This window comes from Gracilinanus agilis, chromosome 2 (assembly GCF_016433145.1).
Source record: "Gracilinanus agilis isolate LMUSP501 chromosome 2, AgileGrace, whole genome shotgun sequence".
Lineage (NCBI taxonomy): Eukaryota > Metazoa > Chordata > Mammalia > Didelphimorphia > Didelphidae > Gracilinanus > Gracilinanus agilis.
In genome coordinates this window covers 527204398-527231252 of record NC_058131.1, presented here as the reverse complement: position 1 = coordinate 527231252, position 26855 = coordinate 527204398, and the positions used below count along the sequence as shown (strand labels likewise).

The following is a 26855-nucleotide window of genomic DNA, read 5'->3' as shown; positions in this document are numbered from 1 at the left end:
ATATATTATATTACACATATATAAATATGACATCTCAAATGATATTTATGGGACATCCAGGTGTAGATGTCCAACAGCTGGTCAGAGATGTGAGCCTGAAGCTCGGGAAGAGATAAAGGCTAGCTATATAGCTTTAGAAGTCATCATCATCATCATAGAGGAAATCACTAGAAGCTGATAAGATCCACCCAAAGAGAGAGGGACCAGGGGTGGTATGGCCAAGGTACTCCAGAACATAGTGGATGGGATATGGATGATGATCTCATAGAGGAAATTGAGAAGAATTGGTCAGATAGTTAGGAAAAGTAGGAGAGAACAGTCTTCTGGGTTTTCAAACCAAGGAGAATTGAGTGTAGCAGAAAGAATGGTGGACTTGGAGTAAGGAACAGTTCTGGGTTCAAATTCTCTCTCTGACTTACTAATTGCATGATCATAGAGACAAGTTATTCCACCTCCCTGAAATTTACACTCCTTATTTACAAAATGGGGGTGCCTGTAGTATCTATCCCCATTGGGTTGTCATAAGGATCCACTAGTTAATGCAGGGACAGTACCCTAAGGGGGGGTAGCAGCAGCAGCTGTGTTAGTCCAGAAGTCAGCTGATCTAGTTTTGGGATGTCCTTTAACGGTCTATTGTTCACATCAGATAGAAGCACTAATGAGGAAGTTTTGTACTCAAGCATATTCAGACCAACGAATAGCTAAGTATGAAATTATTCTCTTAGGTAATGAGAACATCCAGTTGAAGAGATGTAGCATACTTAATCTAGCTACTCTTCTTCCTGATTTACCAAAGAACAGTGAGCCACTGCATGAATGTGTTGAGGTAGTAGATCTTGTGGATATGCCTAGGATGGATTTAAAAGACACTCCACTTGAAAATCCAGACTGGGTGTTATTCACGGATGGATCATCATATTTATGTAATGGAATCAGATGTACTGGTGCTGCAGTTGTCACAGAATTTGAGACACTGTGGTATGGCTCATTACCTAGTAATCTTAGTGCTCAGGGTGCTGAATTGGTGGCTTTGAAGCAAGCATGTCTTCTAGCTGAAGATAAAAGTGTGAATATTTACACAGACTCTCGATATGCATTTTCTGTTTGCCATGCAACAGGAACGATCTGGAAACAACAAGGTTTTATTACTGCATCAGGAAAACCAATAGCTCATGCAGGAATAATAACTGAGTTGTTAGAAGCAATCTAGAAGCCAAAACAGCTGGCAGTAATTCATTGTTGGAGTCATGCTTATGGTAGAGATTCAGTCTCTAAAGGAACTCACAGAGCTGATATCACTGCGAAGTATGCATCCCAGAATGCTCCAATTTATGTAATGAATTTAACATCTATTGATTCTGATGATCTAGAGAAAGCTTATGTAGACTCAGATATCAAGAAATGGAAGGATAAATTTGGAGCTAGGAAAGAACATGAGATATGGATTACTGATACAGGATGACCATTGTTACCAAAAGATTTGTATACCTATTTGTGTCAAGCCATTCACACAAAAGGTCATTTTGGTACACAAGCTGTTGTGGATTCCATCAGGAGACAATGGGTTGCTCCTGGAATAAGTACTGTGGCAAATAAGATCTGTAATAGCTGTCCAATCTGCCAAAAGTTCAATCAAAGTGCATTCAGAAAGAAAGGTTTGGGTGGTAGGCCTTTAGCATATTGTCCATTTGAGAGTTTGCAGATTGATTATATCTGTATGCCTAAAGCTGGAAGATACAACTATTGTCTTGTGATAGTTGATAGACTAACTAAATGGCCTGAAGCTTTTCCATCAAATACCAATACAGCTAGTTTTGTGGTGAAAGTGTTACTCAAGGAAATTGTGCCTAGATTTGGTGAACCTTTAACCATAGATTCGGATAAGGGATCTCATTTCACTCAGGATATCCTTAGAAGAGTCAATGAGAATCTAGGAATAACACCTAAATATCATGTTCCTTATCACCCGCAAAGTTCAGGTCAAGTGGAGCATATGAATAGGGAACTCAAGACTATGGTTGGGAAACTCTGTGCTGAAACTCATCTTAAATGGCCAGAGATTCTTCCCATAGCTTTGTTTTACCTACGTATGAGATCAAGAGCGGATCTACATATATCATCGTATGAGATGCTCTTTGGACATGCTCCACTACAAGCAAAAACTTGTAAGGCTGTTTATGCATCACTCTTAGGAGGTCATTGCCAAACTGCTTCATATTTAAGTGCTTTACAGCAGAGGCTAAGAGAATTACAAGATATGGGAGAATTAATTCAATCCTGTCCATTGGATTATTCTCTTCATAATTTTCAACCAGGTGATATGGTCTATGTGAAAAAATTTGCCAAAACATCGGCAACAGAACAAAATTGGGCAGGTCCTGATAGAGTTGTATTAGTTTCACCATCTTCTGTGAAAGTTTTAGGTAGCGATTTGTGGTATCACTGTTCTCACATTAAATTAGCACATGGAATAGATAATAAAACTGTAGAGATGAGAAGAAGAAGAAGAAGGAGAAGGAGAAGGAGAAGGAGAAGGAGAAGGAGAAGGAGAAGAAGAAGAAGAAGAAGAAGAAGAAGAAGAAGAAGAAGAAGAAGAAGAAGAAGAAGAAGAAGAAGAAGAGATTGTGTAATTTGAGATCTTCAGTCAATTAGAGTCTGCAGTCAGAAAGTTCAGTAAGGAGAGGACCATTCCAGCAGAAGAGGATGTTTGGATGGAAGAGGACATGGATGAAGAGGATTCAGGATTCATGGACTTTGTATTAAGACTGATGAACTTATGAATTGAATTGATAACACTTCATTTTCAAGGATTTTCTTAAAGAAGAGGATTAATCATGGACAATTTGGATGAATGGTTTGGAAGTATTTTGGGTAATGTATATAGTATCACAACATACTCATATGCATCCAACATAGCACATAAAACTATCAAGACCTTTGTTGTTAAAAGAAAAGATTCTCTGGGTGGGTAGGGGATCAAGAGGGAACATATTCAGAAATAAATGTGTTGTCAAAATAAAAGATATTGATTTTTCAAAGAAATCTTTGCAAATGATAAACTGCTAGATAAATGGGAACTCTTGCTATTTTGTGATCCCTAAGGAGGTCCAAGGGCTGTTTTAGAGCTGCCTAGCTTATATTCCAAAACACATGGATAATCAGACCACTCATATACCCAGAAACTCCAGAGATTCCATTTCACCTCTACCATCAAACATACATTCTTTTGGGCAGGGCAAGCCCTTCACCACCTGGCCCTGGCTAACTCCCCAGCCTTATTACCCTCTGCTCCACTTCCTACACATTACAAACCATCCATACAGTCTCATTTCAGTCATGTCTGACTCTTCATGGCCCCATTTGGGGTTTTCTTGGCAAAGATATTGGAGTAGTTTACCATTTCCTTCTCCAGATCATTTGACAGATGAGGAAACTGAGGCAGGAAGGGTAAAGTAACTTGCCCACAGTCACACAACAAGTAAGTGTCTGAGGCTGAATTTGAAATCGAATGCCTCTACTCTATCCACTGCACCACCTAGCTGCCCTACAGACCATCTTACTCTTTCTTGTACACTAAGGCCCCTGTATCAGTGTTTTTGTCTTCCTGTTCCAGTTATCCTCAGCCAAACCAAAGCCCTGGAGGACTGCCCATAACAGTGGTCTGCCCCTGGCTGCAGTCTCTTTTACCTCCAATTTCACATATTTTTAGGGTGGGTGGGGGTGGAGTGCTGAGCTGAATGGCAAGAGCAAGGACAGTGAGTGCATATGTGGAGGTCAGCAAGTATTCTCATAAATTCGAGGTTTCAGTCAGTTGTGGTAGGTCTTAGAACGCATTCCCAAAGATATAGGGTCCCTACTGCTTATAGATCCTCTCTGCTCCTTTCAGTGGCTACTCCTCATGCCTTCATCTCTCTCTCTCCCTTCTCTCTCCACTTTTCTCTGTCTCTCCTCTTCTCTCTCTCTTTCTCTGTTTCTTCTCTCTCTCTTTATCCCCCTCTCTTTTCACTTCTCTCTCCCTCTCTCATACATACACACATACACTTATTTATTTTGTTATTCACTCCCTCTCTTCCTTCCCTATATCATGGAAGGGGCATCATCTGGCAAAATATATGGATTATGTCTTTTGTGTTTCCATTTCTTAGTTCATTCTCTGGAGGTGAATGTTCATAAATTATTCTTCAAATCTGTAGCTGTATATAATGTTCTCTTGGTTCTACTCATTTCTTCCTTATTATCCCATGTAGTTCTTGTCAAGTTTTTAAAAAAAATTAGTCTGCTCATTATTTCTCATGGCACAGGACACCACACATGTACCACAATTTGTTTAGACATTCCCTAGTTGATGGGCATCCCCTCAATTTCCAGTACTTTGCCACCACAAAGAGAGTTCCTATAAATATTTTGGAACATAGAGGTTCTTTCCTTTTTTCTTGCTCTCTATGGGAAATGGACATTACTGGGTCAAAGTTTTGGGGAGGTTTTTTAGGTTCAGTATCTTTGCCAAGAAAACCCCAAATGGGGCCATGAAGAGTTAGACATGACTGAAAGAGACAGTATGGTTGGTTTGTAATGTGTAACCCAAAAGAGTGTATGTTTGATGGTAGAGGTAAAATGGAATCTCTGGAGTTTATGGGTATATGAGTCATTTTTCTCAATGGTTTGTAAAAATAATTTTTAATATTCATTTTTTAATGTTGAGTTTCAAATTCTCTCTCTCCCTCCCCTCTCTCCTCTCTGAAATGGAAAGCCATTTGATTTATGTGCAGCCATTTGTGTCTCCATTTCTTAGGATCCCTATTTTCTTCCAAAGTCCTCAGCTCATGTGCCATCTGCTATGTGAAGCTTTTCCCATTCCCCATAGCTATTAATATCTCTTCCCCACACCAATCTTCTTTGTACACATTTTGCATATTTCTCCGTTTGTAGATCTTACCTTGCCTGGTTAGATGGTAAGGTCCTTGTGGGCTAGGACTATTTCACTTTTTTTTATTATTATTACCAATATCAAGCACCACCCCAGCTATTGTTTGTCCTTCATTTTTGAAGAGGATCAAAGGCATCATGGGGTGATGTTATGACTTGCTCACGAATTGGATATAAGTGAGTCAGCGTTGCACAGTCTTCAGCCTTACCCTTTCTTCCAGAGTCTTGAAGTCCAGTGGCAAGACAAAAGTCAGGATGACTGGCAATAGCCTGGGATGCAGTGGATGACTTTGGCATTCTCAATGTCTAACCAAGTTCTAAGTGCTCCACAGCATCTGCTTCAACCACCTTCATGGTCACAGGAACAAATTATTCTCACCTGCCCATTCTGTCAGAGAAAGTCTTCACATGCTTGGAATAGACATCTCTCCAAGTCACTGATGGGTCTGTGAATCATTAGCTCTTCTCAACCTCATTTAACCTATCTGGTTTACTGGGGTGTCACCATTGTGCATGCTATAGCTTCTTGGGGCCACAGGTGAGAACTGGGGGGATGATGGGCACCAAAGGTGGATTAACAGCCCTGAAAAGGACTTGGCAAGCCCTGACAGCAGAGGTGCTGATCCTTCTTCAGTTCCCATACCATTCCAAAATGCCAGGCACATAGGTGCTTAAGAAATGTTTATTGATTGATATTTCCACATTGCTAGCTTCCTTGGGCCTGCACCCTCCCTCCCAATCACTCTAAAAAGTTTGGGTACCATTCTGAGGCTTGGACAATTGGGAATACTAAAACATAATTTCCAAGATAAAAGTAACAACTCCCATTTATATGTTGCTTTACATACATTATCTCATATGATCCTCACAATAACTTTGTAAGGTTGGTGCTATTTTTATCCCCTACCTCCATTGTACAGAAAAAGAAACTGAGTCTGAGAGATGGTGAAGATGGAGAGGTGGCATAATACAATGAAGAATGCTAAATTTTGAGTCAGAAGATTTGGGATTAAAACATAATTCTGAGTGCTGAGCCTAGAGTCAAGAAGACTCATCTTCTTGAATCAGATCTGGATTCAGACACTAGCTGTATGACACTGGGTAAGTCATATAACCCTGTTTGCCTTAAAAAAAAAAAAAAAACTTTAAAAAAAAAATTCTGTCCCTGTGGCTTTAGGCAAGTCCTTTAAGCTTCCCTTGGCCTGTTTCCTACTCCTTAAAACGAGAGACCTGGACAAGATGACTTCTAAGTTCCCTTTCCCCTCTAAATCTATGAACCTAGGTCTTGCTCAAAATAGCTAATAAGAATCCTGGGCAGGATTCAAACCCAGGTCTTCCTGTCTTTCAGCCTTTGAGTTCTTTACATTCTTCACACACTCTGACTCTCTAAGGTGAGGATAATATATTTTAAGACTCTAAAGCTATGGATGATTTCTGATTCATGGGGATGGGTAAGATGTGTAATCATCAGATGTCATAAAGATAACAGAAACTAACGAGGACTTCTGATGTCCCAAATTCATTGCAGCATAACCAGAGAAGATAGAAACTTCTCTGGGAAAGTTTAATAATAATTAAGGGCAGATTATTTTCAAAGGGGATGACAATGAAGTATGTGTGACACAGGAGGAAATCAGATGACTATACATAAAATGAGCTCATGCGCCACATTTAAAGCAGAAAAACAACATGCTACCCAGAGTCCTGAATCCTCCCATTTTGTGGCAGAATAGGGTGAGGGACGCTCTTTTTTTTTTTTCCCCTTAAAAATTTAAGAGCCTCAGACAGAAGGCCCCTGCATTAGAGTCCAGGGAATAAACTCTTCATTTACCTAGTCTGAACTACTGTCTGTCAGACTTCTGAATTATTTCTGGGATGGAAGGGCTACAACATCTCCATCCTTTCCCCTTCTCTCCTACTCCAGACCACTCCAGCCTTCAGAAAGGGTTCCTAGAGAACCTCAGTCAGAGCTGGCTTCAAGTCTGACCGCTGTCTGACTTTTTCCCCTTCTCTATTCCAAAACCCACTTCCAATCTCGCTCTTACCAAAACCTTTCTTTCCCTTTTCTTCTCTTGCTAGGATCCCTGCCCACCCTCATCCCTGTTGAAGGAAATCACCTCTCCACTCTCTCCCTTTCCCCATGGCAGTGGGCTCTTCTCACAAAACAAACACTCCATACATCCTAAAAACTCTTGGGTCTTCCCATTTGTACTGTAGTCCTATGGGACTTCTGGGCATTTCTAACCACTTGTGGCCGACTTCTGATCACCGCAAAGTGTAAGATCCTTGAAAATGAACTGTCTTCATTTTCTAACTGTACTTTAGCCCTCTGTCCCAGGACTTGGTACAAATAAGCACTTAATCAATGCTTTTTTCATTCGTTCATTCGTTCATTCACTTAATAGCCATACAACTTCCAGCTGCCACTTACAGGACTTCTTCCCCACAATGGTGACCATCCTGCCCATCCTCTGTGTCCTATTTGATCCCTTGGCCCAGATGTTGACAGCTGGCCAAGCTCTCCATGACCTTAATCTGCTGTTTTCTAATCAGCCTGGGGCCTTGATACTGGCAGCAATACTCTGATATTTTGCCAGGAGAGGATTTGGGCCCCACCAGGCTGATACCAGAGTGTTGCTGTAATCCAAGCTGGTATTGCAGGCTCAGTAACCAACCTGAAGAAATTGACTGAGGGTTGGGGACTCTGACCCGCAGGAAACAGGACCTGGAGGCTCTGTGGTCAGGTCGGGCAGATAGAGGTCAATGCTGCTGGCAGTTCCCTTAGGCCTCTCCCCTCTGTCAGCTGAGCCCCTTGACCCCTCAATCCTGGTGCTATGACTCTGGAGAAAAGAGGCTGGGACAAAGATGGGATGGCTGAAGGGCACCTAGGTGGCTTCGTCGTCAGGTCTGGAGATGGGAAGTCCTGGGTTTAAATCTGGCCTCAGACACTTCCTAACTGTGTGACCCTGGGTAAGTCACTTAACCCCCACTGCCTCGCCCTTACTACTCTGTAGTAAGTATCCCTGGAATGGATAGTATCAATTCTAAAAGAAAAGGCATGAGGTTTTTGTTTTTTTTTTCCATTTTAAATTTTAAAAATAGGATGCATGCTTTCTCAGCATTTCAGATGCTTGCCACCATTTAGGATTCCTTTGTGTGGCACCTGAAGACCACACTGGAATGCCCTGCTAATGTGCCTAGGTTGAGTGCCAATTTCTCCCAGCCCTGTTTCTTCTAGTGTTATGTCAGGAGGAAAGCAAGCTGGTTAAACTAATACATGCTGAACTATGAGTGATTTATAATCTAAACTTTCTGGGGAACACTTGCATTTTCATGCGTTTTCAGTTGTATCCGACTTTCATGACTCCTCTTGAGATTTTTTTTGTCAGAGACACTAGAGTAGTTTGCCATTCTTTCTCTAGCTCATTTTACAGATGAGGAAACTGAGGCAAAGAGGGTTAAGTGACTTGTTCAGGGTCACACAGCTAGTAAGTAACTGAGACTAGATTTGAATTCGGGTTCTCCTGGGCCAGCATTCTATCCACTACATTTTATTAGGGAATTCCAGTCAAGAGCTGTAATTAGGTTGGGGCAACTGGGTCTTTGCACCAGGGCACCAAAACTTGGAGGACAAAAATATTTCATATAAAGATTTTAAGTAATTGTGCAATTTAAAAACACATGACGGGGGGGCGGAGGGTAAGGAGGGGGAAGGCAGCTGGGTGGCTCCATGGATTGAGAGTCAGGCCTAGAGACAGGAGGTCCTAGGTTCAAATCTGCCTGCAGACACTTTCTCTGGGTGACCCTGGGCAAGTCAATTGACCCCCATTGACTAGCCCTGACCACTCTTCTGCCTTGGAGCCAATACACAGTATTGACTCCAAGACTGAAGGTAAGAGTTTAAAAAAAGAAAAAAACAGAAAAAACACATGACAACATTTACAATTTGTCAGCCTTCGTCCTCCTTCAGTGAAGAAATAATTGAGCTTAGCACCTAGTTAGCAAAGGTAATTAGGTAAAATAGGAAACTGCTCTATGGAGTGCTTTGTCTCCTATAAGTCCATGAGCTTCTCCCAGCTCTGCCTCCATCATGAGTTGGTGCTGGGGTCTCAAGGCGGGGTCCTGTGTCCTAGAGCCTCCTCTCCTGGTCACCTGAATCTCCTGTAATTACATATTACAAGGGCATGTTTTGTGGTGCTTGTTTGGACCCTGAGATTACTTGCTCAGAGTATATGTTTGTATTCATCCAGAATTGAATGATTTCAATGGTGGAAAAGGGAAAAGTGTGGTTTAGTCTTCACCTCACACATGCAATCTCTTATTTTGTTTTGTCCCCTTCCAGGGGGCCTAGACTTTTTTTTTTAACTCTTCTTTTTGTTTTAGGCAGTCAACAAGCATTTATCAATGGGGCAGCTAGATGGCTCAATGGATAGATCGCCAGACCTGGAGTCAAGAGGACCTGGGTTCAGATCTGTCCTTAGACACTTCCTGGCTGTGTGACTTTGGGTGAATCACTTAACTTAAGAACCTTATGGCTCTTCTGTCTTAGAATTGACACTAAGACAGAGGGCAAGGGGTTAGGAGCCAGCTAAGTAGCTCAATGGATGGGGAACCAAACCTGGAGATGGGAAACCTGGGTTCAAATCTGTCCTCAGATACTTCCTAACTGTGAGACCTTGGACAAATCACCTAACCTCCATGGCCTAACGGTTACTGCTTTTCTGACTTGGAAGTGTTTTACTCTATTCCATTCACTTTAAGTCTCTGAGCTCAGAAAATGCCCAGTTAGTGCTACTGATAGAACAAACATTGCATAAAGGGAAGAACTTTGGATTTTATTGTTGTTTTTTAAATTAGACATGTGATTTCATTGATAAAGGAAGCTCCCAGTTAGGAAATTTTCTCTCCCAATGTAGACTAACAATTTATTCAGGACTAGAGAACTATGAGATTGACAACTTCTAGGGAGTTGCTTAAGGATTTGAGAAGTTAAGTGACTTACCCAACCCAGCGTCATACATCCAATGTGTCAGACAGGACCTGAACCCGGGACTTCCTGATTCTGAGACCGGTTCTCTGTTCATGATGACACACTTGTTCTCTTCCTTGGACTTTTCATTTTACCCAGATGGTTGAAGGCGAAAAAACTGACCAAACAAGATTTCCTGAGTGTGTTCTTTGTGCCACACACTGTGCTGAACATTGGAGGGTTTGTAAGGGAAATAGCAGATACTCGGTACAGTGGGTAGTGTTGGACGTCGGGTCAGAAAGTTTGTCGTTGAGTCATTTCAGACGACCCCATGTGGGGTTTCTTGGCAAAGATACTAGAGTGGTTTGCCATTTCTTTCTATAGATCATTTTACAGATGAGGAAACTGAGGCAAACTTACCTAGGGTCACATAGCCACTAAGTGTCTGAGGTCAGATTTGAACTCAGATTTTCCTGACTCCAGACCTGGCTCTCTTTCCACTGAGCTACTTGGCCACCCTGGAAGAGCTGAGATCAAATCAGCCTTAGACACTCTGGGGGTGTGTGATTCTGGGCAAATCATTTAATCTCTGTGTGACTCACTTTCCTTATCTATAAGATGGAGATAATAAGAGTATACGTTCCCAGGGTTATTGTAAGAATCAAGTAAAATAAAAGACTGCAGAAAATACCTTGCAACCTTAAAGAATTATATAAATGGCAACTATTATTACTGAATAAAAAGAACTGTAAGACACAACTCCTGTCCTAGAGAAGACTTTCTGTCGAAAAAGAGAGGACTAATATGACATCAAGCAACATAGGAGAAAGCAGAACTGAGTACCGGAGCAGCTAGGTGATGCAGTGATTAGAACACTGGGCTCGCAGTCAGGAAAACCTGAGTTCAAATCTGGCCTCGGATACTTACTGTGTGACCCTGGGCAAGTCACTTCATCCTGTTTGCCTCAATTTCCTCATCTGTAAAAATGAGCTGGAGAAAGAAATGGCAAATTACTCCAGTATCTTTGCCAAGAAAACCTCACATGGGATCATGAAGAACTGGATAGAACGGAAACCACTGAACAAGAACTGAGCCCTGAATTCTATAATTTGGACATTAATTACTGTAGAATCACCTTGAGGGGCCACTTGGCAGATTTGAGCTGGGACCTGAGGGTGGGTGGGATTTGCATGAGAAAGAAGTGGGCTTTGGTGAAAATGGGGACAAGAAGTAAAGAAGGGCATGAGCCGCATGAGTGCTAGGGGCAAAAAAATGACCAAATCTCAGAGCTGGAAGGAACCTTGGATATTTATCTAGGATGATGGGTACTACTGGCAGCAACTGCTTTATTCATTTCAAAAGAAATGAAAAAGAAAGTATATTAGAATACCCAGATTGTTAAGAAATAGACAGGGAAGTGGAACTTAAATGACGGGTGAGAAGAATACTTTGAAGAGAGGCAGCTGGATGGTTCAGTGGATTTTCAGCCAGATCCAGAGATGAAAGGTCCCAGGTTCAAATCTAGCCTCAGACACTTTGAGCAAATCACTAAAGCCCTATTGCCTAGGCTTTATTATTCTTCTGCCTTAGAACCAACACAGTCTCAATTTTAAGACAAAGGTAAGGGTTTGTTGTTTTTTTAAAGACTACTTCGAAGACAAATTTGCCAAGGTGAATTCAAAGTATTTAATATAGTTAAACTATCAAAACTCATTTGATAAGGTTTCATGTCACCAATCAGTGGCAAAATTAGAAAGTCATAATCAGGAAGAAAAGCAAAAGAGGATTTTTGCTCATAAATAGATGGGAAATGGGAACCCAATCTAAAGACTTTGACTTTGAAATGAATTATTTGAGAGTCTTAGTAGCTCAGTATAGAAAGGATGCAGACAAGGGAATGGGGTGGACATAAGGAGGTGGGGTTTAAGGGTGAAGGAGACCTAGAGTTTGTGGAAATAATAAATAACTTTTTAAAAAAGAAAGTCTATTGTAACAGGTTCAAATGTAATATGATTTTCCAATTAATAAACACTGTGTTAAACAAAAGTGAGTCCTGCTTTCAGAGAACATCAGGATGCCTCTGCATCAGCCATATAGTTGTAAAAAACACCCTCTAAAACAATAATAATATATTGTTTAAAATATGCATTAGATATATAATATAAGTTCTTCTACAACAATCTTTAGAAATGCCATCCAGTCATTTAAAGACCTCCAGTAATGGAGAACCTACTACCTCCCAAGGGAGTCCATTCCACTTTGGGTCAGTCCTAATTGTTCAGATTTTTCTGACATCATTCTTCAGCTTCTACCAATTCCTTCTAATTCTGTCCTCTGGGAATGAGAAAAATAAATCTAATCTCTTCTATACGATAATCTTTCAAATAATTGAATAGCTATCATGCCCCTTCCTCAGCCTTATCTTGTTGTCACTCAATCGTGTCCAAATCTTTGTGGACATATACTGTCCATGAGGTTTTCTTGGCAAAAATACTGGAGTGGTTTGCCATTTCCTTCTCCAGTGGATTAAGGCAAACAAAGGTTAAGTGCCAGGATCACGCAGTTGGCAAGTGTCTGAGGTCGGATTTGAACTCAGGTCTTCCTGACACCAGCCTTGCCTACCTCACACTAAACATTCCCAGTTCTTTCAACCTATCACCATATGGCATAATCTCCAGTCTCCTGCCTATCCTGGGATACACCAACCCAGATCTCCGAGTTACCTGGTAAAGTACTCATTTTGAGAGCTTTTTCTATCACTGGCTTAATAATTATATAGTTGTCAGGAAAGGGATGAGGAGGATTTGGAGGGCAAAGAGATGAGAGGCAGGAAGACCATTGAGGAACTCATCTTTATTTGCATAGACATAGGCATGTCATTATCTTGTTCAAAAAATGTTACCATTTCCATGTCATATACCAAACAATGTTCAAACTTCTTCATGTTAAATGAATTCTCAAAATAAGTCTCAAAAAGTGGCCATATGACAGTTCTCTGCTTATTTCAGGTGGCCATATCCTATTTTCCCCAAGATGGGTTGTGAGTTCTTTGGGGTCTGGGATAATGTCTTCTGTTTCTCTTGTGTTCACTGAAATACCTAATGCAGGACCTTCAAAGAGTTAGACCTGGAAGGGTAGTTAGAGACCACTGAGTCCAGCTCTCCCATTTTACAGATTATTAAACAGAGGTACGTAAAGATTAAGTGACTCGCTCAGGGTTACATAACTAGTAAAAGTTCTGAAGAAGGATTTGAACTAGATCTTTCTGATTTCAAGATGTGTGTCTATCCTATACCTATACCCCATTGCTGGTATCCTCAGGGGATAACCAGCAGATATCCTTGCAGATGGGTTAAACCAAGTTGAGGGTAGCTGACAGTCCTCAAACCTGACTTAGGGGATGTACACCCCAAATGTGAAGATTTTTCCCTAGTGGAATGGGTGGATGAGAATAATTTGTAACAACTATGAAGGAGGCTGAAGCAGACACTGTGGAGTGCCTAGAGCTTGGTCAATCATATAAGATGCCAGATGCCACTACATCCCAGACTATTGCCAGTTGCCTTGACTTTTGTCTTGCCACTGGCCTTAAATGACTGGAAAAAAGGGTGAGACTGAGGACTTTGTGCAACTCTGCCTCATTAAAATCCAATTTGCATGGAAGTCAAGACATCATCCTAGTGATGTCATTGGTCCTCCTTGAAAACAAAGGACAATGGCAATAAATCCTTTTGGATATCACTTCTAATATCCTATGCCCCACTGCTGGTAAACTTAGAGGAGAAGGAGTACATTCTCGTTTAACTCCCTAGGTTTTGAAGGCAGGGATAGAAAAGGTGTAAACAACCCTCATGAGAAGCCTCATGGAATGGTAGAAAGCACAGAACATAAAATCAGATCATCTAGGCTCTAGACCTTTCTGGGTCTCAGTAAACCCATCTACAAAATGAGAAAGTTGGACTAGATGAACAAATAACATTTCTTTCAACTCTAGCACCATGACCTCCCTCTCTTGGTTGCTAGTTTTCTCATCTATGAAATGAGAAAATAAGACTAAATTATCTCTGAAGTCTCTTCCTGCCCTGAGATTCTATGGCTAGAGCTGACAGAGTTTACTCTGGGGCATAATCTCATAGGGTGGTGGAGCAGGACTCACCTGCCAATAATAGGCATTGGCAATGTTCTGGCTATTCCATATGTCCACTCCCACTGCCACCTCCCTAGTCAGGTATCCTTATTATTTCTCACCTAGATTAGTGCAATAGACTCTTATTTAGACACAGAGGTTCAGTCCCATTCAATAAATATTTATTAAACTCCTCCTCCTCATATAGCACTGTTCTAAGACTTTGGAAGAAATTCAAAATTTAAATGACAGAGACTCTGTCATCATGGAATTTATACTCTTGTGGGAGATTTGATGTATCCATGAATATCTCTGACACAAAATAATCACTGATAAGTGCTATAGAACTAAGTAATATATGAAATCAATATATGGAAGGAGAGATGTCAGAGAAGGTGACTTGGAGGTGGCATTTGACTTGGGAATTAATGGGTAGGTATGGGTTCAGTTCAACATAGCAGAGCATAGGCAGCAATCCAACAAAATTATCTCTACATTCCCCTCCAAACAACTTTAAAATAATTCCTCAAATAAAATTTTATTTCATTTTCAAAATTTATACATTTTATTTATTCTTTCTGTTTTGCTAGTCAGATAAAACATTTTAAAATTATTTTTATTTATTTCATAAAATATTTCTCAATTACATGTAAAAAAATTAACACTATTTTCTGGGAGAGTTCCAAATTTTCTCCTTCCCTCCCACCCCTCACCACTTTGAGAGGACAAGTGAATTGAAATCAATTTTACATATGAAGTCATGCAAAACATATTTCCATTATTAGCCATATTAAAAAAGAAAACAGAAAATAATCAAAATAAAGAAAGTAAAAAAATAGTATGCTTCAAACTGCATTCACAGTTCATCAGTTCTCTCTCTAGAGATGGAGGTGGATAGCATTTCATCATGGGTACTTTAGAATTGTCTTGGATCACTGTCTTGATCAGACTAGCTAAGTCAAGTCAAATTTTAAAACTCAGAGTGAGACATCTTTCCTGCCACAGACAACTTAGGAGGTCAACAGGAGAGGTCTGTGACACCCGGAGTTCAGCAAGAACATTGGTGGTGGGACTTGGAGGTGGCACAGTGGCAATTGCTTTAAGAGCTCTCAGTCCAGAGATTTTGACCCAAGGGTGGATCAGACAACTGGTCAGAGAAAGATTACAGGGGGTCTTTTGCTGATACTGGGTATTGCTGGTACTGATTGACAATTTTATTGCCCAAAGCAGTTCTGGGTCACAGTTCCAGGGCAGAGAGGAGTGCTTGGGATCAGTCACAAGGGAACAGAGGTCCTGGTCATAACTGTGGGGCCAAGAGGAATTCTAATACTTGCAGTTGCAAGGTAAAACCAAAGCATAGACCAGGAGAGTGGTGACCACACCTCCCCCTGGATCACTCCACTTTGGAAGCATCAAAAATTGCAGATCAACAGAACTGGATCTGAAAGTAACAACACAGAAAAGCTCTGTCTTACACCCAGATGAGCAGAACCCAACTTTAACATAAAGTTCAAAGGCAAGAAATGGGTTCCAAAAAATGAGGAAATCACACACACACACACACACACACACACACACACACACACACACACACACAAAGATATTAACCCTAAAAAAAGCTGCTATGATGGCAGGGAAGACAAGCTGCAAATTCAGAAGAAGAGAATAATATGAAGATAGCAAATCCTCAAAGAAAAATGCCAATTGGACCCAATTCCAACAAGTATTTCTGGAAGAGTTAAAGAAAGAGATAAGAGTGGCAGAGGAAAAATTAGGAAAAGAAATGAGAGTGATGCAAAAAAATATGAAAAGATAATTAAGATCTTGGTAAAAAAAAAAGGCATAAGAAATACTAAAGAAAATAACACCTAAAAAAGTAGAATTGGCCTAAAGATAAAAAGAGATACAAAAATTCACTGAATCAAAGAACTCCTTAAAAAGCAAAGTTGGCCAAATGGAAAAAGCTACAAAAGCTCATTGGAGAAAATAATTTCCTAAAAATTAGAATTGGGGAAGTAGAAGCTAATAGCTTCATGAGGCATCAAGAAACAATAAAACAAAGTCAAAAGGATGAAAAAAAGAGAATAAAGTGTGAAATATCTCATAAGAAAAACAACTGAACTGAAAAATAAATCAAGGAGAAGTCATTTAAGAATTATTGGACTACAACTATCAATAATATGGAATTAGGTCTTGATCAATGATACATGTAAAACCCAGTGGAATTGTGCGGCGGCTAAAGTGGGGTGGAGGGTTTGGAGGAGAGGGAAAGGACATGAAATATGTAACTAGGAGAAAATATTCAAAATTAAAGTTAAAAAAAGAAAGCCTACAAGGTTGCATTTTGCACGATGTAATCAATAAATAAGGACACTGAGATTAAAAAAAAAAGAATTATTGGACTACCTGAAAGTTATGAGAAAAAAAAAGAGCATACACATCATAATTCAAAAAAATCATTAAGGAAAACTGTCCCAACATCTTCCATCCATAGAGGAAATTAGAAATTGAAATGATCCAACAATCATCTCCTGACATTCCAAAATGGAAACTGTGAGAAATATTATTTGCTAAATTCCAGAGTACCCAGTTCAAGGAGAAAATATTGCAAGCAGCCAGAAAAATACCATTTAAATATCATATATAGCAACACAGTCAGGATTGCACAAGATTTAGAAACTCCCACATTAAAGGAGAGGGAGGGCTTGGAATATAATATTCCAGAAGGCAAAGAAGCTAGAATTACAACCAAGAATAATGTACCCAGGAAAACTGAGTATAATCCTTCAGAGGTAAAAACAGATATTTCATGAAATAGAGGACTTTAAAGTATTTCTGATGAAAAGACCAGAGCTGAGTAGAAAATTCAACATACAAACCCAAAACTCAAAAGAAGCATAAAAAGATAGACATGAAAGTGTATTCTTAAAAGACTCATTAAAATTATACAATTTATATTCCTATATGGGAAGATGATACATGTAACTCCTAAGAGCTTTATCATTATTTGAGCAATTGGGAGTCTAAATAGACAAAGGACATGAATGTGAGTCTCTTATGTTGGGATGATCTCAAAAAAAAAGAAGTAGTAGTAGTCAGAAAGTGAGATGTAATGGGAGATAGGGGAAAGAAGAGAATGAGGAAAGTTTTCTTACATAAAACATAAAAGAGACTTGCACAGAAGAATTTTTATAGTGGAGAGGGAAATGAGGGATTAGGGGTAGAAATGGCAAATAATGCCTGAACCTCAATCTCATTGGAATTGGTTCAAAGAGAAAATATATACACACTCAGTCATGTATAGAAATTTGTCTTACTCAATAGGGAAATAAGAAGGGAAGGGGAGAGGAGATATGGGGGGAAAGGATGATAAAAAAGGAGAGTAGACTAAGGAAGATAGTAGTCAGAAGCAAAAAAGACTTTTGAGGAACAATGGGATAAAAAGAGAGAAAAAAATAAACAGGGAAAATAATGGAAGGAAATACACAGTAGTAATCATTGTGACTGAATGATATTAGCTCATCCATAAAACAGAGTAGATTAGAAACCAGAATCCAACAATATGTTTACAACAGATAGACTTGAAAGAGAAAGACACACAGAAGGTTAAAATACAGGGCTGGAGCAGTGCCTATTATGCTTCAACTGAAGTAAAAAAAAGAGAGGGGTAGGGTACAGGTAGGTGGCTCAGTGGATTGAAAGGCAAGTCTAGAAATGGGAGGGCCTAGGTTCAAATCTGGCCTCAGACACTTCCCAGCTGTGTGACCCTGGGCAAGTCACTTAATCCCCACTGCCTTTTTTTTTTTTTGAAGGCAGAAGTAGTGATTATGATATCAGACAAAGCAAAAAGCAAAATTAAACCTAATTAAAAGAGATAATCAGGGAAAATATATTTTGATAAGTGGTACCAAAGACATTGAAGTAATATAAAAAAGTTTTACAACAATTTTCTTTGATAAACAGCCTCATTTCTCCTATTCATAGGGAACTGAGGCAGCTAGATGGCTTATTGGAAACAGTGCCAGGCCAGGAGTCAGAAGGTCTTGAGTTTAAATCTGAACTCAGATACTTCCTAGCTGTGTGATCCTGGGCAAGTCACGTAACCCCAATTGCCTAGCCCTTAATATATATATAAACTGAGTCAATTTTATAAAAATAAGAGCCATTCCCTATTTGATAAATGGTCAAAAGATATGAGTAGGTACTTTTCAGAAGAAGAAATGAAAGCTATTTATAGTCATATGAAAAAATGTTCTAAATCACTCTTGATTAGAGAAATGTAAGTTAAAACAACTCTGAGGTACTATCTCACACCTATCGAAATGAAACATGCTGGAAAAGATGAGGGAAAACAAACATTAATAAACTATTGGTGGAATTGTGAACCAGTCCAACTATTCGAGAGAGCAATTTGCAGTCATACCCAAAGGACTATAAAACTGTGTATACCTTTTGACTCAGCAGTATCACTCCTAGATTTGTACTCCAACAAGATAAAAATAAAAAGGAAAAGGTCTTATGTATATGAAAATATTTATAGCAGCTTTTATTTTGTGATGACAAAGAGTTGGAAACTGAGGGAATATCCATCAATTTGAGAATGTCTGAATAGGTTGTGGTATATGACTCTGATAGAATAGTATTGTGCTATAAGAAATTAAGAGAAAGGTGATTTCAGAATGGAAAAAAGACCATGACAAAATCTACATGAATTGATGCAAAGTGAGAAGAAATAGATCATTGTTCAAAGTAAAACCAATGTTATAATGATGATCAACTATGAAAGACCTAGCTAAATACAATGATCCAAGACAATTCCAAATGACTTATGATGAAAAAATGCTATCCACCTTCAAAGAGAGAGCTGATTAGATTTGAGTGAAAATTAAAGTATAATTCTCTGGGTTTCTTTCTTTATTATTTTGCTTTTTTACGATGTGGCTAATATGGAAATATGTTTTGCATGATTTCACATGCATAATTAATTTATATCATTTCACTTGCCTTCTCTGAGGGTGGAGGAGTGAGAGGGAGGCAGATAATTTGGAACTCAATTTTCAAAAAAATGTAATAAAGAAAGAATAACATTTTTAAAAAGAATGAAATTTAAAAAATAGGGTGGGTATGGATTCACAGAGGGCAGGGAGGATATATATAAGGCAAAGTAGGAAAGCCCAAGGCTTGTTAATGTCCAATCCTTAGCATGGAGCTTTATATATAAAAAGCACTTAATAAATGCTCTCTGATCAATCAGTAACCATCAACATTGAGGAGAAACCCTCCATGAGCAAAATAGATTAAAATTCATTGAAGGCTCAGATGGTGTTTGGCATTTTTTAGAAATAAAGTATTTTTTGCCTAGAGATGGGAGGTCCTAGGTTCAAATTTGGCCTCAGATACTTCCTAGCTGTGTGACCCTGGGCAGGTCACATAACCCCCACTGCCTAGCCATTATCACTCTTCTGCCTTGGAACCAATTTAAAGTATTGATTCTAAGATGGAAGATAAGGGTTTTAAAAAAGGAAAAAAATGTTTTAATTAAGATATGTACATTGTGTTTTTAGACATAATACCATTGCACAAAATGTGGTGATCAGAGTTATGGTTGGTGGTGATTACTGAAGGCTGGGGTGGCTGTGACACTTTCTTAACATAAAGCAACAATGAAGTTTTTTATATATAGAAGTCATCTATTGACTCTTGCTTTCACTTAAACATTTAGAGAAATAAATATACAACATTTATTAATTAAATTCTCCATCTAAATCTGGCTTCAGACACTTCCTAGCTGTGTGACTCTAGGTAAATCACTTAACCCCCATTGCTTAGCCCTTACCATTCTTCTGCCTTGGAACCAATATACGGTATTGATTAAAAAATGAAAGGTAAGGGTTCAAAAAAAGAATCATCATCGAGGGGCAGCTATGTGGTTCAGTGGAGAGAGAGCCAGACCTGGAGTCAGGAGGACCTGGGTTCAAATCTGCCCTTAGATACTTCCTAGCAATGTGATCCTGGGCAAGTCACTTAACCAAGTCACTTAACCCCAGTTGTCTAGCCCTTATCACTCCTCTGCCATAGAACCGATACTTGTTCTCAATTCTAAAACAGAAAGTAAGGATTTTTTCTTAAGTTCCCCTTCTTATATGACTGTGATTCATGGCACCCCAAAATAATTACAGTAGTAACAGCAAAGCTCACTGATCACAGATCACCATAATAGATATAATAATGATAGAGAAGTTGAAAATATTGAAAGAATTATTAAAATGTGGCACAGAGACATAATATGATGCATACTGTTGGGAAAATGGTGCCGCTAGACTTGCTCAACACAGGGTTGTCACAAACCTTCAATTTGTAAAATCACAATATCTGGGAAGCACAATCAAACAAAGCATGTCCATATATTCCCAGATGTCTTGTGGATCTAGAAGGAGACGATTGTTCTCCTTGTCCTGAGAAAGGGAGACATCAAGGTGGAATAAAGGAGGCAGATTTTTAAAAAAAAAGGCAAAGGAGTATAAGGTGGAGTTCAGGAGATGGCTCAAGAAGACACATGGAAGGGCTAAGAATGAGGAACTAGAGAAAGCATCTCCACATGAATCAGGATAGACGTTGCAGGAAATGCTACACACCTGGTGCCTGGTAATCTTTACTCAAAGGTACTAAGCATGAAATAATCAACCCTTCCCAACTGGGTATCGGGCAATAGGTCAGTCAAAAAGAATTCATTTGGGGGGGGGCAGCTGGATAGCTCAATGGATTGAGAGCCAGGCCTAGAGATGGGAGGTCCCAGGTTCAAATCTGGCCTCAGACACTTCCAGCTGTGTGACCCTGGGCAAGTCACTTGACCCCCATTGCCTACCCTTACCACTCTTCTGCCTTGGAGCCAATACACAGTATTGACTCCAAGAAGGAAGGTAAGGGTTTAAAAAAAAAAAAAAAAAGAATTCATTAAATACTATGGACACAAAGAGAAGCAAAAATATAGGCTCTGCCCTCAAGGAGAGACATCAGTAAATTAATTACCCCAGATCTATTCAGAGTAGATGAAGGAAATTTGAAAAAGAGAAGGTTAATGTATGGGATGGGGGGTAGAAGAGGAGCTTCCTGCATAAGGTAGTAGTTGAGTTGGGTCTCAAAGAAAGCTATGGAGACTAAAAGCCCCAAGTGAAGGGCCAGAGAACCAGAGGGATGGAGGGAACCACTGCAAAAGCATGGAGATGAGAGATGGCGTGCCATGTTCCAGGAACTGTAAAATCAGGCCAGTATGGCTTGATGGTAGAAGGCTCAGAGGACATTTTGTGACTTATTTGATTCCCCAAAGTCACACATTTCTATTGGCCAGCGTCAACAACAGCCCACAGCCTGCAGGCCAGAGTCTGTGACCTCTGGGTAATCTTCAGGATTATCTCCAAATGTGGAGTTCCTTATCTGTCCCTTGGGCTTCCTTAAAGGAAGCTGTAGGAGGGGAGAAGAGGGAAGAAGTAATCAATCTCTCTGCACATACAGGAATGGACAGATTCCCTTGGACAGATTCCAGAAGTACAAGCCAAAGAAAATTGTCATCTAGCATGTGGCACCTCCACCTCACCTGACTCAATAATTACTCTTCTCTGGCTTCTTATAGTGGCCTCCCCCAAGCTTGCTGGCCTCTGTGGCTACACTCTGTGTTCTGTAATTATTAAAATTCTTTGGAGGCTTCATATTAATTTATAATCGTTTATTAGTAAAAGTTAGAGAGAGAGAAAGATCACCAGACTGTCCTAACTAAAAAAAAACAAACAAACCACTTCCATGCTTCCCCTGCTCCAGCTCCCAGCTGTGGCCCAAGTGGAGCATTAAATGCTCCAAAGAAGCGAACAAGTCTCAAGTCCAGCCAGAGAGAGAGTCCCCAGCAAAAGAGAGCACCACTGCTGCCAGTGACGTCACTCCTCCTGCATCTCTGATAGGCCAGCCTTAGCTTCAGTCTGGCCCCTGAGTCCTGAACTTCTGGACACGTCACCCATTACGCAGGGACTTCTGCCAGCCCCTTCCAGAAGTCGGGATACATGTGGCACTTTAGTCACATGACATCACTGGCTTGCTGTCTTACCCCAGATAGGGGAGGAAGATAGGAAGAGGAAGAAGGTGAAGGCAAAGGCGAAGGGGAAGAAAAGAAAGAAAGATATGGTTAACTCATTTAGGACAATTAGATGGTGTGGCGCTAAGTATAAATGGACAAGCAGGTGACACTGGATAAAGTGCTGGGCCTGTAGAGCTATTCTATACTTGGTTCACTGTGGTTGAGAAGTTTTTTTCAGTTAACTTCAGAACCAGAATTGGAAATGCCTTCAAAAGGTGTTAAAAGTGCTGGATCTGGAATCAGACACTTACTGGCCGTGACCCTGGGCAAATCACTTAACTGTGCCTCAGTTTCCTCAACTGTAAAATGGGGATAATAATAACAGCACCCACCTCCTAGAGTTAAGTAGATGATAGTGACAATATTTATAAAATGTTTTGCAAACCTTAAATAGCTACTACTACCATTATTATTATGGTATTAATGAATATATTCCTGAATAAATTTGAACCCATCCCCCCCTTTGTCTTTGTCCTTTTGTTTTTGTTACAGCTTCAAAGCATATATCCTTTATAAAAATTAACTGATGTTAAAAGAGAGCAAGCAAGTCAGTGGAGGCAAACAGTGGGAAAATACAACCAATGGTAAGTAGAACTGATAGCATCAGAGAAAAAATTCTGAAAGCCCCTCAAGAATATTCCTAGAATCCTGAGGGCAAATGTAGCACCCTGACTCTGGGAAAGTGGACCAGAGCTTAAGAATATACAAAATAGGATAGGACCTCAGTTTACTCAAATTTAATACATGCAAATTTTGGTATATGCAATTGGTGATCAAAAAAATAATAAATAACAGCAGAAAATATATAAGATAAATAGTTTTAATTACTGACTAAATCCATGCCATTTCCCTAAGTCAGTGATGGCAAACCTATGACACGTGTGCCAGCACTGACACACGTAGCCATTTTTGATGACATGCAGAAGTATGGGACTGCATGCTGAGGATGAAACATTTGCTGTAGTATAGTGTAGACACTCTGTTCACTATAGACAATTCCACCTATATTGATTTACCTATTTTGGTTTATTAAATACAGTTATATATTACAATTATACATTTTTGTTATTTAAACTATAAATATCGTGAAATTATGGTTTTTTTTCTCGAAGTGACACACCATCCAAGTTATGCTCAGTTTTTTGGTGAATTTTGACACACCAAGCTCAAAAGGTTGCCCATCACTGCCCTAAATGGTATAAAGTCTCACAACAGTTTGCCCAATCAGGCTCGGTCTCACTCTGGCTAGTGGGAGTCACTACATTGTTTTGCACCAAACATTAACTCCTGTATCAATCTTCACCAGGAGTTCTTGCTTGTAACAAGTTGTGTCCCAGTCAGAGCAGTGCTCCTCTTTGTTTCATTAATGCTATTTAGTTATTAATAATGGCCCCAACATACAAGACTAGAGATGTGGGTAGCTCTGATAAGCCTAAAAAACACTCAAGTGCCTTGGTAGGTTCATATAAACAATACTTACTAAATAATGGGATTCGCTATTATTTACAATTTTCAACTTCTGTAAAGGGTCTTGAAACACATTAATCATGGGAAATGAAGTCCTATTGTAGATCCAGGATTATTATGGGGGAACAGGGACTTGGGAGCAGGGGGTGACTCACTCGTAGCTATGAGAATCATGAAAGGGAGGCCTTGAGCTAAAGCTCGAAGGATATTGGAGTTTCTAAGAGGTGGAGGTGTTAAGGGGGTAGATTTACAGCAATGTAAAAGGATGGAGATGGGAGATAAAGCCAGTTTGGTCAGATTGTAATGCACATGAAGGTGACCAATATCTATTAAGGCTGGAAAAGTAAGTGTATAGAGATGTTATAAAGGGCTTTAAATTCCAAACAGAGGAGTTTATGTTTGATCTGAGAGGTCATAGTGGTTTACTGACCTAGGAAATGGCACAGTTAGACCTATGTTTTAGAAGACGAATTACAGCCAGGTGAGACCTGAGACAGGGAAACCCATTAAGAAGCTATTGAAATAATCCAAGTGACATTGTTGGTAGAGCTGTAGATTGAACTAATCATTCTGAAAAGTAATTTGGAATTATGGGGAGAAAGAAATTTAAATGTTCATACCCCTTGGCCCAGAGATGTTAGACATATGACACAAAGGGATCAATGATAAAAAGAAGTGCCATATATACCAAAATACTTATAGCAGTCCTTTTTGCACCAGGTATGGCTAAATTTGTTGTTCAGTCATTTCAGTTGAGTTCAATTCTTTATGGCCCCATTTGAGGTTTTCTTAGTAATGATACTGGAATGGTTTGCCTTCTCCTTCTTCAAACACTGATTGCCTCAGTTTCCTCATCTGTAAAATGAAAAAGAAATGGAGAAAAAAATGGCAAACCACTCCAGGATCTTTGCCAAGAAAATTCCAAATGGGGTCACAACTGATAAAACTGAACAACAAATTAGTTTTGCTGAAGTATTTTTCTAAAAATATCTCTGTAATAAAGAATGATTCTCTGGGAAGGGGACAAAGGGATACACTAGAAGTAAAGAGTGATTTTTAAAACAAAAAATTTAAAAATTTTTGGTTTGGGTTTTTTATTTTTAAACATAGCAAGATAACAAAAATAATAGTCCAGGTAAGAAATGATAAGATCATTTTTTAATCATTCAACAAATAATTATTAAGCCTCTACTGTGAGAGGGTAAGGGAAAGCAAAATATTTAGAAAACACAATCCCTACTCTCATGTAGCTTATTGAGGAATGGGTATAGGCATCTGTTTATAATGTTTAACAACCAGTTCTCTTCCTCCCCTCCCCCCAAACACATTGTAAAGTTTTATCTGCATTGTTAACATTTTCTCTATCACAATCAACAAATTAATTCAGTATAGACAATCAACAAAATCAAATCCTGATTGCTATAGCATTTGCTGATTTCTGAGATATAAATGACCACACTGAAAATTTAACAATCCTCTCCTGAGCCCGTTGGAGCTGGCTCCAACACCCTCCTGGATAGGTACCAACATAGATAGTTAAAATACACAAGAAGATATTTAATGATAAATGCCCGGGGAAATGATGTGCTGGGATTAAGAGTCAATAAAACCTGGGTGTGAATCCATTTACTATCTAGGTGATGCTGGGTAAGTCACTTAATCATGAGGGCTTCTGTTTCCTCACTAATATATGAGAAATGGAGGAGGTGGGGACACTAAGTGACTTCATATCCCTTCCATCTCTAAAGTAATGATCTTTATTAAGGTACAAAATATGAAAAAAAAATTTCATGAAGCAGAAGGAGACATAAGTTGTTAGAGAGCATCCTGCCCTCCTCTCAGTGATCACAGCACTCTGGGAAATGGCTCAGGAAGGGAAGCGCTACATTTTCCAAGCACAAGACTGCGGTGACCTACCTGAGAATCCTGGGGGATGGTAGGAAGTGAAGGCCGGCAGATGGATGGCCCCCGATCCTGTATGTCCTCAGAGTCGCTCAACCCCCTTCCCATCCAACTGTCCTCTTCAGTCCCCTGGAGATTCGGGGGCGCAGATGCATTATTTCTGGGATCTGGACTGTCTCGGGGAACCTGCTGGCTCATTTTCAGCCTGGCCTGCCTCTGCACTGTTTAGCCAGTCCCCTGCAGTGGGACCAGGAACAGACCCGGGAAATGTCCTGGGCACACAGGACCAAATCTAAGACCCCTACCTTTCCTCAATAATAAAGTAGCCGGTTACCTTCATGAAAGAGCATTTGGGAAGAATACGAGGACAGCTTATTGCTAGAATAAGAAAGCTACACCACCAAGATTCTTCTTGAAGATAAGTCTGATGAATTATTAAGAAGAGGGAAAAAAGCCAATGTCAGACTGAAGGAAAAGAGCTAAGCTACCATTTATATTTAAAACTCCTTCTGCCGTTTATTACACGGGTGACCTGGAGCAAATCACAACCACACTGCGCCTTAGTTTCCTCAGCAATCAAACAATCGAGTCCTTTTATCCTGGAGAGAAAACTCTCTGGGCACCTTGAAGGAGGTTTGAGGAAGCGAGTCTCCCGACCTCCTCTCTAGGTCATTGCGTGGTCACACAGTCCCAGGGCCAGAGCTCTATTCTCAGACCAGGATAATTCAGGACGACTGAAGACGAGGAGATAGGACTGACAGAAAGCATTAGGTCATGTTTCCATCCTGATGCCGCTAGAGCTCAGCAGCAGCAGCCCTTCTTCAGTCATGAGCTATTTTTAAAAGTATGAAACCCCAGACTTAGGGAATATCACGAGATTGGGAGAGAGGGGAGGAGACAACGGAGGGGAGGGAGGGAAGAGGGGGAGGGGAAGGGAGCCACAATACATTAGGAATGTTTGGGCATACTGCAAGGGAACAAGATAATTGGGCACAATTGTTTCCCTGGAAAATCTTTTTTTATTTAAACCCTTACCTTTCATCTTAGAATCAATACTGTGTATTGGTTCCAAGGTAGAAAAGCAGTAAAGGATAGGCAATGGGGATTAAATGAATTGCCTAGGGTCACATGACTAGGAAGTATCTAGGGATAGATTTGAACCCAGGTCTTCCTGACTCCGAGTAACTTGGCAGCTCAAGAAAAATTTTTTTAACCCTTACCCTCCATCTTAGAATCAATACTGTGTAGTTCCAAGGCAGAAGAGCAGTAAGGCCTAGGAAATGGGAATCAAGTGACTTGCCCAGGGTCACACAACTAGGAAGTATCTAGGGTCAGATTTG

At 39.9% G+C, this 26855-nt stretch overlaps 1 protein-coding gene across 1 annotated transcript in view; it reads right to left on the bottom strand.

Moving 5' to 3' along the window:
- The window catches only part of PLA2G4E (phospholipase A2 group IVE), a 131163-nt gene extending 105450 nt beyond the window's left edge, over nt 1-25713 (bottom strand). The window contains exon 1 of the mRNA XM_044660023.1: nt 25531-25713. Within this exon, the coding sequence (XP_044515958.1) occupies nt 25531-25713 (183 nt within the window). The remainder of the gene's footprint in view (nt 1-25530) is intronic.
- Nucleotides 25714-26855: the final 1142 nt, after the last annotated feature.